Source organism: Gymnoscopelus braueri (assembly GCF_963280865.1).
Source record: "Gymnoscopelus braueri genome assembly, chromosome: 4".
Taxonomy (NCBI): domain Eukaryota; kingdom Metazoa; phylum Chordata; class Actinopteri; order Myctophiformes; family Myctophidae; genus Gymnoscopelus; species Gymnoscopelus braueri.
In genome coordinates, this window is record NC_137605.1 from 57,778,820 (window position 1) to 57,794,422 (window position 15,603).

General features: G+C 41.4%; 1 protein-coding gene across 1 annotated transcript in view; it reads left to right on the forward strand.

Moving 5' to 3' along the window:
- Window positions 1-2,066: 2,066 nt before the first annotated feature.
- LOC308083693 (complement factor H-like) overlaps window positions 2,067-15,603 on the forward strand; it is a gene marked incomplete at its 3' end in the record, with an annotated part of 17,453 nt that continues 3,916 nt past the window's right edge. Inside the window, exons 1-2 of the mRNA XM_080426006.1 lie at window positions 2,067-2,166; window positions 14,434-14,513. Of these exons, the coding sequence (XP_080282132.1) occupies window positions 14,441-14,513 (73 nt within the window). The 5' untranslated portion in view covers window positions 2,067-2,166; window positions 14,434-14,440. The remainder of the gene's footprint in view (window positions 2,167-14,433; window positions 14,514-15,603) is intronic.

The following is a 15,603-nucleotide window of genomic DNA, read 5'->3' on the forward strand; positions in this document are numbered from 1 at the left end:
AGTTTAAATACAAGGTCAACTAAATAGGATTGAAAAGCCCATGAAAGCCTATGGCTTGTTAGGTTAGGACTTTTACAGGGGGCCAGTTTTGAATTGCAGCCACCTGAAGGTACTCTTTTAGGGCAGTTTTGACAGTAGACAACTATTTCACAATCTCTGAGTGCTAGAGTCTGGAACTACTCCTACAGAAAGCCAAGAAAGGAAGCTGTCATTTCCGTTCATGAAAATCATTTTTTAAAATATCTTTAAAACATATTTTTGAATTCCCTGATAAAGCAGCAAGCTATATGTTTTAGACTAATTTGATTTACACAAGGACAACGTTACGCTACCGCAAAGTAGTGCTTCCTTTGCACAAACTGTATAACGGAAGAATTTGGACATTGTGTGGGTCAACAGTGGCTTGAGAGACTAGTGTGGACATTGCAGAAACCTGCCTACAAGTGACATCATCGATGGGGTTCCAAGCTAATAGAAACTACAGCCTACTACAGGAGTATACAGCAATGGTGCGATCTTACAAAGAGCATTAGTGAGGAGCAATAGGCTCTATGCACAGCAGCCATATTGGAAAGAAATTGGGCCCCTTCCTTACTTCCTTAACAGGTGTTACCAATGATACTAATGAAGGCTCTGTTCCATTTAATGTAGCACAGTGGTTCTCAAACTTTTTGATTTCAAGGACCCCCTGTAACTCTGAGAGTGTACAAATTATGGGTCCATTTGGTTCCATTTGTACACTCTCAGAGTTACACACCTGTAAAGGGCCATTTTGGAACCCCCTCAAGGAACCATGAGGGTCCCTGAACCAAACTTTGAGACCCACTGTAGCAGAGTTTTTCCAGTGAGCCAACATGCACAAGTGTACAGTGATCTCAGCGGTTCTCAACCTTTTCAGGCCGTGACCCTCGAAATAATCATATTTGAACTGGGGACCCCCCACCCTGACAAGCAGTTGAGAATGAGGCGTTACATTTAGTTTTACTCTGTTCCACAGATAAAAATTGTGAAACTAGCTGATCTACAAGCAGATCGGCTATTTTTACAATTTTGGACTCTCTTATATTATTTGACAATTTGGGCAATGTTTGACCAGTTTTTGTAGTATACTGTAGTTTGTAGATTACCCTTTTATGCAGTAATGGTCTTAATTTGTATTATTAAAAGTATTAAAAAGGTCTCTAAAGTCCTTAAATTTTGCCTGAATTTTCATTTCGTTTCACTCCATTATTCAGTTTGAAAGCCCCCCCGTCCCAAAAGATTGTTATACACGTGAAAACTTGAAATGGTACATTCTGCATAATGCGTACTTTTACTTTTGGTACTTTAAGTACTTTTTTATGCCAAGACTTTTGTACTTTTACTAAAGTCAATTTTTAATTCTGGACTTTTACTTGTAATGGAGTATTTCTACATAGGCTACTTTTACTTAAGGGACAACTTAGTTTTTTTACAACCAAGGTTTATGTTTTAGCTTATAATTAAAGTAAATAAAAGATGAGTGTTTTCATTTACTGCTTTCTATAGTTTTAGCAATTTTCGCGATATTTTTTACAATGTGCTGGGGCGTTCGGGCAGGTGGCTAAATATGTCTTTTTTTACACAATAACCCAGTGATTTCTTTATTATTATTTACAGTAGCTCTTCTAGCCCCCAATAACTTACACCTGGCCATCAAAGACCACAGGACCTTTTTTATTGTGTAAAAAATACATATTTAGCCACCTGCCCGAATGCCCCGCCCACTGTAGAAAAAACTATAGAAAGCAGTAAATGAAAAATGTTTAACACTCATCTTTTATTTACTTTAATTACAAGCTAAAACATAAACCTTAAAAGTTGTCCTTTGGGCGGGAACCCCTTTTTGTAACTATAACTTTCAGGACGGGAACCCCTTTTGGGGTTCCATAATCTTTTCGTAATTTTTGAATATTGTTTTTCAGAAAACTTAGGTCAGGATTTAGAAGGCGTTTTTAGAATGGGTCTCAGGTCTAAATGGGTTAAGTAAAAAATTTGACTACTTTTTCCACCACTGCTGAAGAGATACTTTTTGTTTGCAGTAAAGCCATGTGGTCACCCTGGTGATGCGGACTACGCAGATTTCCACCTTGTGACGGGAGAGGATTTCGTCTTTGGGTCAGAGGTCGAGTACACCTGCCAAACAGGGTATGATGACACATATCAGTGTTGTAAAGTAACTAAGTACATTTACTCAAGTACTGTACTTAAGTAGACTTTTGAGGAATTATTTTACTTTACTTTACTGGTGTTTCCAATTTTCAATACTTTTACTACTCCACTAGATCTCAGAGGCAAATATTGTCGCAAAAGCGACGCGCTGTGAGCTTGTAGATCGGCTATTTTCAAAGCATGTTTAGTTGGAAACTTGGGACATTCTGTAAAGTGATTACTTTTACTTTCAGTACTTACGTATATTTTAATGTGAATACTTTTGTACTTTTACTCAAGTAAATTGTTAATACCGGAATTGTATTTATAAGTAAGTATTTCTACATTGTGGTATTGATACTTTTACTTAAGTACAAAATGTGAGTACTTCTTCCACCACTGGACACATTTACTCACAACAATCGCAACGCAGAGACTGTCCTAAACTGGCATCAACTTGCTTTTACCGAGCTGCACATCCAGTAACACTTAAACTTAAACCCTCTATACTTAGTTATACGGACTTGTAAAGAACACACTTACGCTCTTATTTCACTACACCAAATCTCTTTGCCAAAAATAACATATCCATAATCTTGTAGATCTGCTATTTTGGGTGTGTCTGTTTACCGCAGAATAACGATGCTGGGGTTCAGAGTTAACATTTTAACAGTTCAGTCAGATAACTCACGAATAGTTTGAACCAATATTTTATTATGAATGTGAATACAAGTGTGTATATAATAATTTATCTTGGCGTTCGGCTCTGCAATATTTTTTCTCCCTGCTCGGTACAATCATACAGACATCATTAACCATTAAGAGCAGGGAGATAGATATACATACATAACAACCCCCCATGGGGAACAGAACCAATAGCAGAGCCCACTGGTGGTGCTGGGGTGGTGGTGGGAGTAACAGTTGCATTCCAACAACCAGGGGTACAAATGACAGCAGAGAATGAACGAAGACCGAGGTGAGCTTAAATAACCCGCTGATTGGTCAGCTGATTGTCACGTCAGCTCTGACGACAGCTCTGACGTAAGACTGCGTAATAGTATTGTAATAACTCTGTATGCACCCGCATAGCCGCAGTATGTAACCTCTCGAATATATGCTGCCTGAACTAACTCGCAGGCTACGTCTCATTTCAGTCAGATAACTCACGAATAGTTTGAACCAATATTTTATTATGAATGTGAATACAAGTGTGTATATAATAATTTATCTTGGCGTTCGGCTCTGCAATATTTTTTTCTCCCTGCTCGGTACAATCATACAGACATCATTAACCATTAAGAGCAGGGAGATAGATATACATACATAACAACCCCCAACACTGCGGAACCAAGAACGCCCTACGGTGAACACTCACCGATTCATCCAAGCATGATATCCCACTGACTCCTTATGGAGACAGTGACGAATATGCCACTAGCAATTCTGGATCATGCTAGGATATACTAACATAATGTGAACGTCTATGTGAGGCCATGACTGCGCACCGCAGTTTAGGCAATTCCTCTAGAACCCTCCAGAAGAATTATTCTATATGATGGGAAACACTATGTGTGTGGTGATTACCTCGAACCAACTGACCAAGCCGATATCCCATCTTTCCCCCCAAAACACTGTGACAAGCGTCTGGGATCGGCTAGGACATACTAACTTTATATGAACTAAAAGGCCTTAGCTGCCATGGCATGACAGCACTTAGCCATTCCCCTAATGCCACATAGAGGAATATGCTATTTAAAACTTAACATGAGCTCTGTGCATGAGCCACTCTACTGCATCACCGTGATGCTAACCAACCGCATCACCCTGATGCACCCAACCAATGAGAACACTGAACCTTGCTGCCATTCCCCATTAATACCACAAGAGAACTATTAACATGAATCTGTGATAATGCCACCAATGAACTCACCAGCGACCACCATATATGCATAGTAACGACAGTTTTATTACTACTCAGATGCAGCAATTACAACACACTTGCACTCATTAGATTCTGAGCTAGAATGATCTCTCCCCGGTTTAACCGCACATATCGTTCATAGGCAGCTGAGGACCACCTGCCCAGTGATTTTAAGGTTGCGACCGGCACTTTCAAGGCTGCAGTAGTGGCCGCTCCGATGCGAAGAGAATGAGGAGAGTAGAGTTCTGGAGACAGCCCGCAGTACTGGCACAATGACTTTAGTTTCCCAGCAAACCAGGATCTCGTCATAGGTTTGCCACCGGGGATGAGAAACAGGGGATCATGTGGAAGATGCCGGGCTCGGCATTGCAGATAAACAGACATAGAAGAAAAGGGGCAAAACACGGTATTAGTCTTAGATATGATGACAGGTACTCCTTTTTTAAATGTATCAGATTTTGAATGTTTCAAGAATAAAGTAAATAGATTCTCTTCAAAAGTTAAATCAGAAATTGTGAGGTCATGCTGAGGATCAAAAGAGAGAGACCGAGTTGTGAATTCCCCACACCTTAAGAAACCATAAAAAGCGGTGAGAATTATAGCTTCCAACATTTTGTCCTCATAATAAGAAAAACACCCTTGCCTAAGTCTCCCCACCAACTGGTGCACCAAGTTAATTGTAAGAGGCAATCTTTTATCTTTCCCTTGAGGTTGATCTTTTTTGAGCCCGTTGAGCAGTAGCCGAATGGAAGGATGACTGAGAAGACTGCATGATGAAGGGTCCAGGCATCGCAAATGAAATTGAACGCCAGCTAACATAGCTTTAATTGAAGATGGTTGAAGTTTACGGGATTCTGAGGAATGCACTATGAAAGCACACACTATGGGAATATTTACTGGAATAAGGTTAATAGAAAAACTTAAACAAAAAGAGGAGAAGAAAAACCAAGCTGAATCATAAGCTTTTAATGTACTATTTGACAGTCCTTTCCTCATAATCTTAGCAGCTGAGCTCAAAAGACCTTGTAAATAATCATTTGATCCTAATTGAGAATCGCTTGACAAAACGGAGGGCACGGCAGGCTGGTTGGCTCGGCGTTGGGGCACATCGCTCTGAAATCCTGAAATTTAAATCGGGACAGAGCATCAGCTACTGAATTTTTATAGCCCGGAATAAAAGATGCACGTAGAATGAAATTATCGTTAATGCACGTCCATGATACCCTTCTGATTAAACTGTTAATTATAGGAATTGACGAACGACCTTTATTAATTATAGTGACTGTTGCCTCATTGTCGCAAAACACTGTAATTTGTTTCCTTTTCCATTCCTTCCCCCATATCAAGCATGCCATGACAATTGGGTAAAGTTCGAACAGCGCGATAGATTTAAGACTGGCTGCCATTGAGGTTAACTCAATCGGCCAAGGCTTTGCAAACCACTGGTTATTGTAAAACCCTCCAAACCCGACAGACGGGGCGGCATCTGTGAAGAATTTTAGCGAATTGGAAGTCTCAACCAAATCATTGAAGAAAAAAGAGACACCATTCCACTGGTCCAGTAGCGCAGACCAGAATCGAATATCAGATTTGCATCCTTCATCTAATAAGATTACATCCTGTAAATTAGGCACAGATTTGCCATATCTAGTAGACGCGAAACAAAGGAGCGGCCCTGGGGAATAACTCGCATAGCGAAATTAAGATGGCCTAACAGAGAGAGAAGTTGACGTTTAGGCAGCGAAGTCACATCTAAACAATGTTTTAGAAATTCTCTGATGCGAATTAATTTCTCTTCTGGCAGAGAAGCTTGCATTAGAACACTGTCTAGCATAATTCCGAGAAATTCTAATCTGGTAAGGGGGCCTATCGTTTTCTCCTCTGACAAGGGAACTCCCACAGAAGAGAATAAGGGCCGTTTCACACTGGATCCGTTTTCATTCAAAACGTTTCCCAGATCGAATGCTGGCCTGCATTCACATTGGCCAAGATCCAATCGCACCAGAGAACACATGCATATATACCCCCGATCCTACAGGTGGCGGCATGCACATAGTGTTTCCCCTGTGGACACAGACGTCATCAACTATGCGACAATGTTTTTGCTGGTCGCGCATAAATATAGCGTTGCGGCTGGAGAGCTATGCTGGGGAGGGGAGGCGATCTATGTAAGTGCACGGTCTTTGGGGAGCCTCGCCCCGAAGCGGGGAGAACGCACTGAGCGCTCAACGCAGTGTTGTTGACGGACAATGGATGTACGCTTATGAGAAACAACACAAATAAAAGCTGGTGAAACACTTGTGTGCATTAGCGCAAGATGAGGATACAGGAAACATTCAGGGCCCTATTCCCAGGGACATTTGAACAAACCACTAATTAGGGATTTCGGACTAGGCAAGAGGCGTTTCCCCGCAAAATTCGGTATTCTATGGCACCCCCGTGACCCGCCAAACACCTGAGCTACCCGTTACATTATGCATAGGTGTGGTTTGGGCGTTACAATGATAAAACCAATCACCGTGCCAGAAGCCATTGCCTTTAAGAGAAGACTGCGCTAGCCGTCATCCCGATCCAATATATGCTCTAGCCTATCTACCTGTCTGCACTGTTGCCTGGTCTGATTATTATAAGCCACATTGGGCTTGTTTTCCTTCTTTTTTTTTATTTTATCCAAATACATTTTTATATTAATTTGTAGCCTATTGTGTTCACAATAAGCTTGTCATATTAGTCAGATCCGGAATAGTATATGAAAGCCATTTAAAATATGTATACTATTGGTACACACTGGCTGCTCCCAAATAATTAATTACATCATGTTGCGACAACGCTCCTACGTGGTACACAGACAAACAGTAGCACATGGGTATAATAAATTGGACAGTTTTAGGAAAGGTCTATAGCCTATGTACTCACGTTGGCTGTTATCGTTCTATTTCCACCGTTCTAATGGATTCCAGGGGTGTGTAAACATCTCTGAAGTTGCTCCATAGTTTCCTCTGAAGTGACGCAGTTAAAGTTAACTTACATCCATATTGTCCCCGTTATCTTTCATCATCCACCTTTGTTCAGTAATCCCGAACAGAGCTAAATTTTAAGTTTACATCAATCAAAGCCTCTCAAACCCAGACACATTGCTGCGATGCGTATGTGCGTCGCCTACCTACCCAAAATAACAGACATACAAGCTATCAACGGCGCTGCATCATGTCGTGTCGACAGTACAGATCTGTTATTTTGGACAGCATACAATGAGGCGCGCGCGCGCCACGGAGTAGCCTATCACTAAACCAAAAACATTACATTACGTGGTCAACAACATAGCCTACTAGACATGTAACTTGCTTGGAGCTTTTAATGCAGTGGTTCTCAACCTGTGGGTCGAGACCACAATGGAGCACCCAACGCCTGGCGAGCTTGTAGATCTGCTATTTTCACAATATTTATCTGTGGAACCGAGTCAAACAAAATGGGGGGGTCCCCAGTTCAAATATGGTTATTTTGGGGGGTCATGAACGTAGCGTTTACGCGGGGAATATAATAATAATATAGCAGGCTAATATATATAATATAGGCTATAATATAATATTCACCCGCACGTCCCGCAGCATGCAGTTTAATGAGACAGCAGCCAAAATGAAAATCACACTATGATCCGATCATCTTATAAAAAATGTAAGTGCTTAAGATTTTAGCCCAAACCCAACGGGACCCGACCCGGCCCGTCGGCACCGGCTGAGCTGGGTCTACGGTTTTTTTACATCCAAATAAATTCACATATTAATTAATTTGTAGCGTAGGCTATTGTGTTCACAATAAGCAACTTGTCATATTAGTCAGATCCCCAAGAGTATATGAAAGCCATTTAAAATAGTTATATATTCCTACACAGCTGATGCCAAATAATTAATCAACAGGGCAGCGCAACGCTAAAGTAGCCTAGGTCAAATCAATCACTGTCTTGTCATGACGCAGCAGTAGAGAGCTCCCTTTAAAGTTTAAACCATAACATGACATAAATAATGGATCTTCAGAACTTTCTTCATGTCTTTTTCACCTCAAAGTAAATGTTGGATTACTTCTTCAAATGAAAGCACAGGCAGCGGCCAGAAGGTAACATTGTGATTTCTCCATTGCAAAAATGATTACGGTTATTCTATGAAACATATATTTCATAGAATAACCATAATCATTTTTAAAATGGTTATGGGGAAGTGTATATATTTATATAGCCCTATTTGCTCCAAGCTGTTTTTTAAATAAAATATAGACTGTTAGGGTAGAATGACTCCTGTTCTTAACGAATTACCAAGATTTAATGAGAAATAAGGCTTCTTTAGAAAAATGACTGACGGGCTGGGCTGGGTCTAATTTGTCAATTATTAGTCGAGCCAGGCTGAAATATTTAGGGGATATGAAAGCTCTAGTTAGTAGTTTGAAGTGCTCATGTGGCTAGTTGCTTCTTTTTGTTTTCATAGACCTGCGGACTGCGGTTGCTTATTTCTCTCCAAGGCTGGCAACATGGCTCATGGTCCAACGCACAAAGCCATTGTAGTGTCTGTGTGCACTTGACGGGTGATTTTATAAACCAGCGGGTGCTTTTAGAATCCACTATCCCCCCTCCCCAAGCCGTACCCATGTGTGGGTTGAGAATTTCAATGTGGGGGATATAGCAGCAACACGCCCACGGGCACACCTCCACGCGCAAATAACGGCGTCGGCATAATGGTGACGGGTAGAGCAGGTGCTAGAATAACCTATTGGGGCGGCGCAGGTCCATTATCCCGATTTAACGGGGAATTTTTCGCCACAGAATGGGGCCGTCAGTATAAATGTCCAGTTTGCTAACCTTCACAACTACTTTTGCATTTGAAACTTTAAATTTCTCTAAATATTATAAACTTTCACGACAGCTTAAGTACAAAAAAATATCATTTATGAAAAGGCAACTATAGTAGCCTATACAGTGAAGTCGGACTGAATGATATATATATATATATATATATATATATATATATATATATATATATATGCGCCCTGTGCTCTCCTTTTTCTCTATGAAGAAAAGTACAAGTACAGTTGACACAAACGCATTCCGCAACGCTGCCTGTCTGTTGTTTAATCTGCGCATCCGCGCATTACGTGCAGATCTCATCCTCTGGACTGCAAAGCCATAGCTGGTCATGTAGGAAGGTGTGCGATAGGATCGCGCTTGCCATAGTCTCCAAAGTAATAATAATAATAAGAGAAAGTTCACTTTTGGTTATTTAAAAAGAGTCTCCTTATTTTATGTATTAATTTATGATTTGTGGGTCCAGCACTGTGTGTAAAAAAGAACTGTGGGGACGTGCATCTCCTGCCTTTGTTCATATTTAAAATAAAAATGTTATTTTCCAATGCAAGATCTGTGTGGTTATCTGCTCTATATTGTAATATAAAAAATAGCAGATCAACAAGCTCAATGTGTCGCATTGCACCGCATTTTCAGCTTGTAGCTTGGCTATTTTTGCTACTTTTGTGTGACACTGTATGACAATAGGGCATTCATTTATGATGAAAAAGCATTAAAAGTTGCAATATGGGATACAGGGTTTCTTCCTAACAGCAAAGATATGTTTTAGAGATGCGCGGATGGCCTCTCATGGTCATCTGAATCCGCATGTACAAATTAATTATCCACCCGTTATCCAACCGCAATAATTATTTTATCCAATTTAAATATCCGCACCAACCGTTTCTCCCGTATGTCAAAATATTATTATTTTCTGGTATTCCCCATTAGTTTTAGTAGGCTATTAGTTGTGCGATGCGATCACAAAATGCATTGATTTAGCCTATGGAATGTCGGTGTGTCTTTTTTCTTTTTTTCAAACCGGTGCTGCGCTGACAGACGGCATCCAACATACAGGCGTCCAACACATGCGGCATCCAACGGTTGGATGCCGCAACGGTTGGATTCCAGCCTACAGAGAGCACTGCTCTGCTGTGCTACTGCTTGGTGTGGATATGTTACGGCCATGGTTGAACCCCTGTGGATTGATCTGCGACGTGTTTTTGTTGGCTGTTTTTGTCGAGTTTATATACTGTACCGTCACCTATTCCAAATAGCGGGCCACTTCCGTCTAATGGTACGCTTGCTTTCACATTGCAGCGTACCGTACCCGAAAACGCATGATCCGGATCCGAAACTGCCTCCGGAGGTGGTTTCGGGAACGGAACGGTTACCCGTTTCGGGGGACGATTCGCAACATTCACACTAGCCAAGCGGTCTGGAGTGCGCACCCGGGACCCGAGTGTGAAACGGCTGTAAATCTCTTAGAATTGAAATACACCGCGCTGGAGGTGAATAGGAAAAATCCACAACCAGAAAATCATCTAAAAGATGAAGAACAAACGGTAGTTTGTATGTGTTTGATAAAATCCAACATAGCGCCTCTGACAGAGAATCAAAAATACGAGGGCTACTGCGACACCCGAAAGTTAATTTCACTGCGAAATAAAATGTTCCACGCCATTTAACCCCGAACAGATGCCACTGTGAAGGATGAAGTGGCATCACTTTAAAAGCATCGGTTATGTCTGCTTTGCCCAACCAAGCTCCTGCGCCTGCAGCTTTGATCATTTGAATGGCATTATCAACAGAGGCATAATAAAGGGAAAACGGATAGAGAGGAATCAAATCATTAATGCTTGGAACTGAGCCATTATGTGGAGCGGAGAGGTCAATAATCATACGCTTTTTCCCAGAGTATTTTCTTGTAGCTACTCCTATAGGGCTTACTCTAAAAAGGGAAAAAGGAGATTTACTGAAAGGCCCAATCATATGGCCTTTGGTAGTTTCTTTTACAAGAAGCTCATCTACTATATTGGGCTCTCGGAGCGCAGACTGCAGATTTTTGCAGACATAAGTTATTTTAGGGAGCCAACACAACCCAGCCATGAACCCTTGGACTAAACCAGTTAACAAATAGTTCACAAAAGATCGAATAGGATGGTTCTTGAGGGCCTTGGACAGAGCAGGAACATTCACAGGCGTAGATGGATGGTCCTTTATTATTTCGGAGATTTTAAAGGGCGGGTTCTCCGCGGGCAGACGGACCTCGGGTGGCTGTCCCCGCACCAACTGCAGATATGCATAAATTTACAATTCATGAATGAGCATACACCTTCATTAAAACTATTACAAGTGTTAATGTTTTTTCCTGGCATATACCGCACCTGTTTCTTTGGTTGCCAGTCGGAATGAGACGGGGGTTCACATTTGCCTGAGGCTGCTGAGTCACCCCGTGTTTAACCACGGTTTTGGGGCATAAGTTAGCAGAATGGTTAAAAGAACCACAGACTGAGCAGCATAGGAATTTATGCCCAGAAAAATGTCTACTGACGATAGACAAATCGACTACGGACCAATCCAGGCGCTGATTAAACTTGTTGATAAGCATGGCAGCTTTACAAGAAAAAGCTTTATGGTACTCATAAAATAAGGACCCGCCATAGGATAAAGCCAGATCGGCTATAATAGCCATGTAAGTGTCCAGTTCCTCTCTACGCTGGGGGTAGAGAGGAACTGCTGCTAAAGTTAGCGTTTTTGTTAGCCTCGGATCCGAATCCTTTAAAGGGTCTACACCATGAAAATCACTTTTTTCTTGTTTTTTTGTATTTTTTGGGGTCCCCAGTGTCTCTTATACCCAAAAAAATGTATTTTTTTTTAATTCAGTCATTCCTTCTCATTTCATGGATTTCCAGAATGGGCGTGTCTGAACAGGCGATCTCAGAATGGAAATGTTTATGATGTCATAAACATTAATGATGGCAAACCCAATGTTAAATGAAAAGTGCCCGAATTGCTCCGAAACTTTTTCTACCCCCCCTAAGTGGGGGTCTACGAACAAATACTTCGGGCTCGGATTTTGGCTCCGCCCCCCGGAAGTGGGTGAAACAGGCACCTCAAACACTTGGTGGAATTGTTCAAAAATGTTCAAAGTGCTTTTTTTTTTCGATTTTGTATTTTTCTTAGATGCTTCTTTTTATGCAGAATTTTTCCTTTTTTTTTTTTTTTTTTAAATATTTTTTTTTAATATTTCTTTTTATTAACAGACAGAATTGCTCAGTAGCCCCCCCCCTGCACAAGAGGACGTTTTGGTATTGCAGCTGAAAGTGCTGTATAAGCCAGAGACAATTGACTTGGGATGAGTATATCTGAGTGATGATTTAGGCTCAAACCTTTTGAAAAAGGTTTGAGGGACATACACCATATGATATTAAATATCAAATATTTTTGATATTATATATATTTTTTTTAAATTCATGGTGTAGCTCCTTTAAGACAAAAGAGACCTCCCCACAGTCCACCAATCTTCTATCGGTCGCATCTGCGTTTATCAGTATCTTGACCAGATTTACATCATGCCCTGTCGAAAAAGCGAACAATTAGATGAAGCGCTTTTCATTATTATAGCTAAACATCTCAGATCTCTTTTTACCTGCGATAATATGCTTATTGCAGCAGCGGGAGAGAGGAAAGAAGAGCCTGTGGCGGGGCCTGGAACTGCTGTTCCCCAGGTTTTCTGAGGTGACACGGTGACCACAGCGGCTGCTGGGGGATCTGCAGAACCCGCTGGGAGAAACACGTTGGTTGTCCCTGGAGAAAACCCCGTAGATGGCATAGAAGAACCGGAAACCCCTGGACTGTTGTTGCTATTTTCTAGCGTGTTGATCCTGATGTTGACCTGGTCGAGTGTAGTTTTCATACTTAGCAAAGTAGACATCATGATGTCATCGTTACTTTTACCGGACGATTGTCCTACAGACGGAGTAGTTTTGCTCTTTTTTGAAGCGGCAGCGGGATCAGCGGGGCGACCTGCTGAGCGTCTTTTAGCTGGGCCTTTGCCTTTACCGACATACTCGGTGGAAGGTGTTGTTGCCGAACCAACTTGAACATGCACTCTCTTCTGAATTTACCAGAAATTGCAGAAGTTCCTCGTGGCTTAGACCTGGAGTCACGGGAACGCTACGGGCATAGAGGCTTTGCAGAATTCGCTCAACAGGCCAGTCAGCTAATTTTCGAGTACCGCGAGCACTACGTCTTTTCTGCACTTCAGCAGTAGGGGGGATTTCATCCTCCTCGTCTGGATTATCAGGACCTGGACCATTATCATCAGGATCGGACAGTATGCCGTCGTCCGACTCTGAGTGAGCAGAGGACATGACGACAATAAGGCTAGACAGAAAAGCTAGAGAAGCCAACAGTTGCATTCCAACAACCAGGGGTACAAATGACAGCAGAGAATGAACGAAGACCGAGGTGAGCTTAAATAACCCGCTGATTGGTCAGCTGATTGTCACGTCAGCTCTGACGACAGCTCTGACGTAAGACTGCGTAATAGTATTGTAATAACTCTGTATGCACCCGCATAGCCGCAGTATGTAACCTCTCGAGTATATGCTGCCTGAACTAACTCGCAGGCTACGTCTCATTTCTAAGTATATTTTGGTTATCGCAATATCGTTAATCACAACTATATTGGCCACAGAGGCTCTGTGCACAGCAGCCATATTGGAAAGACATTGGGCCTCTTCCTTACTTCCGGTCACTTGTGATACTAATGAAGGCTCTGTTCCATTCTGGTCAAACAGAGTCAGGGTGCTGATATTGTGCATGTTGGCTCACTGGAAACACTCTGTTACACCAGTGGGTCTCAAAGTGTGGTCCAGGGACCCTCATGGTTCCATGAGGGGGTTCCAAATGGCCCCTTGCGGGTGTTTACGCGGTGTTTACTGAGTGTGTAGTGTACAAATGGAACCAAATGGACCCGTGGTCCTTGAAATTAAAACAGTTTGAGAACCATTGTGCTACACTAAATGGAACAGAGCCTTAATTAGTATAATCGAGTGCCAGAGGTTTTTTTAAAACAGGGTAGCCTACATCCAGTGCCAGCGTTACTTACCGTTTGCGGCGATCTTTTTAGAGCTGTAGAAGCCAAAATGAGGACCCGGATGTAAACAAAGGGTGGCTGGGCGATGGCAGAGGGTCCCATCTAACGACTGGAACAATAATATTACTACCGCGATCCGCCATTGCAGAGAGATCGCCTGTCGAAAATGGCTTGTTTTGACCAAAAGATATGGAGATATGGACCTTTTTCTCAAGATCCTATCATGGCATGAGTTTTTTTGGGGCTGACGTCACATCCGTCCATTCCTTTTTAAAGGGTAGTAGGATCACTCCTATGTCGCGTTAGAGCGCCCCTTGTGGGAAAAATAAATAGAAATAAATGAAAAAAACGTAGATTCTCGTTTATGGCACTCAATTGTATTTTTTTAAATGTATTTATTCATTTCAGCTACCAAATGGTGGTCAGCAGGAGCAATCAACGGCGCTGCCAGCCAAGTGGATGGGATGGATTCCTTCCAGTCTGTGAAGGTAAGATGATCTCATGTGTTCACTCATCATTACTGTATAGTGTATATCTCGCGGTACTCTGTGCCGTGCAATGAGCAGATCTATGAGCTTGTAGATCTGCTATTTATTTATTTTTTAATTTGTGAACTTGTTTCTGGGGGTCCCTGGAACCAAATACACACTGCTCAAAATAATTAAGGTAACACTTTGATCCCTTAATTCTTTTGAGCAGTTTTTGCTAGCAGTATGTACACAGTTCATGAAAACTCAAAATAAATAAGGGATCAAAGTGTTCCCTACATTTCTTTGAGCAGTATATTTTCAGATGGGGGTCCGCGGCCAAATACACAATTTAGGGGGTCCTTGACATGAAAACGTTTGAGAACCACTGATATTATAGCAACATACATTATAATAAAAAAAATAAAAAAAAGATTTAGATGACATTTGTAGAATCCCCCAGAAGCAAAGATTTGAGTTACAAATGTTCGCTTTAAAAATATATCATATTCAAAGATTTGCACACATTTTAAAGATGGTTTTCAAAAATAGCAGATCTACATGCTCATAGCGCGGCACTCGGTGCTATGAGCTTGTATATCTGCTATTTTTGAATAGCCAAAGAAATCTAAAAATGACACACAGATGCATTCCCGCCGGTCTTATGGCACTACCACAGGCAATATAACAGGCCGCTTGACATGATGGCCTATAACTCTTTGTCGTACCATCAAAAGATGGAATGTAGAAATACTCTGTTACAAGTAAAAGTCCGGAATTTAAAATTGACTTGAGTAAAGTACTCATTATGCAGAATGTCCCATTTCAAATTTTCAAATGTATAAAAATCTTTTGAAAATAGCAGATCCACAAGCTCACAATGCGTTGCATCGCGACACATTGTGCATGAGGTTGTAGATCGGCTATTTTCAAATGGCCGAAATGGGTTTTGTAATAATAATCAAAATGTACAAAGTAACTATAAAGTTTTCAAATGATTGTAGTGGAGTAAAAGTCAAAGTACTGAAATACTCCAGTAAAGTAAAAGTACCTCAAAATTGTACTTAGTACAGTACTTGAGTAATTGTACTTAGTTACTTTACACCACTGC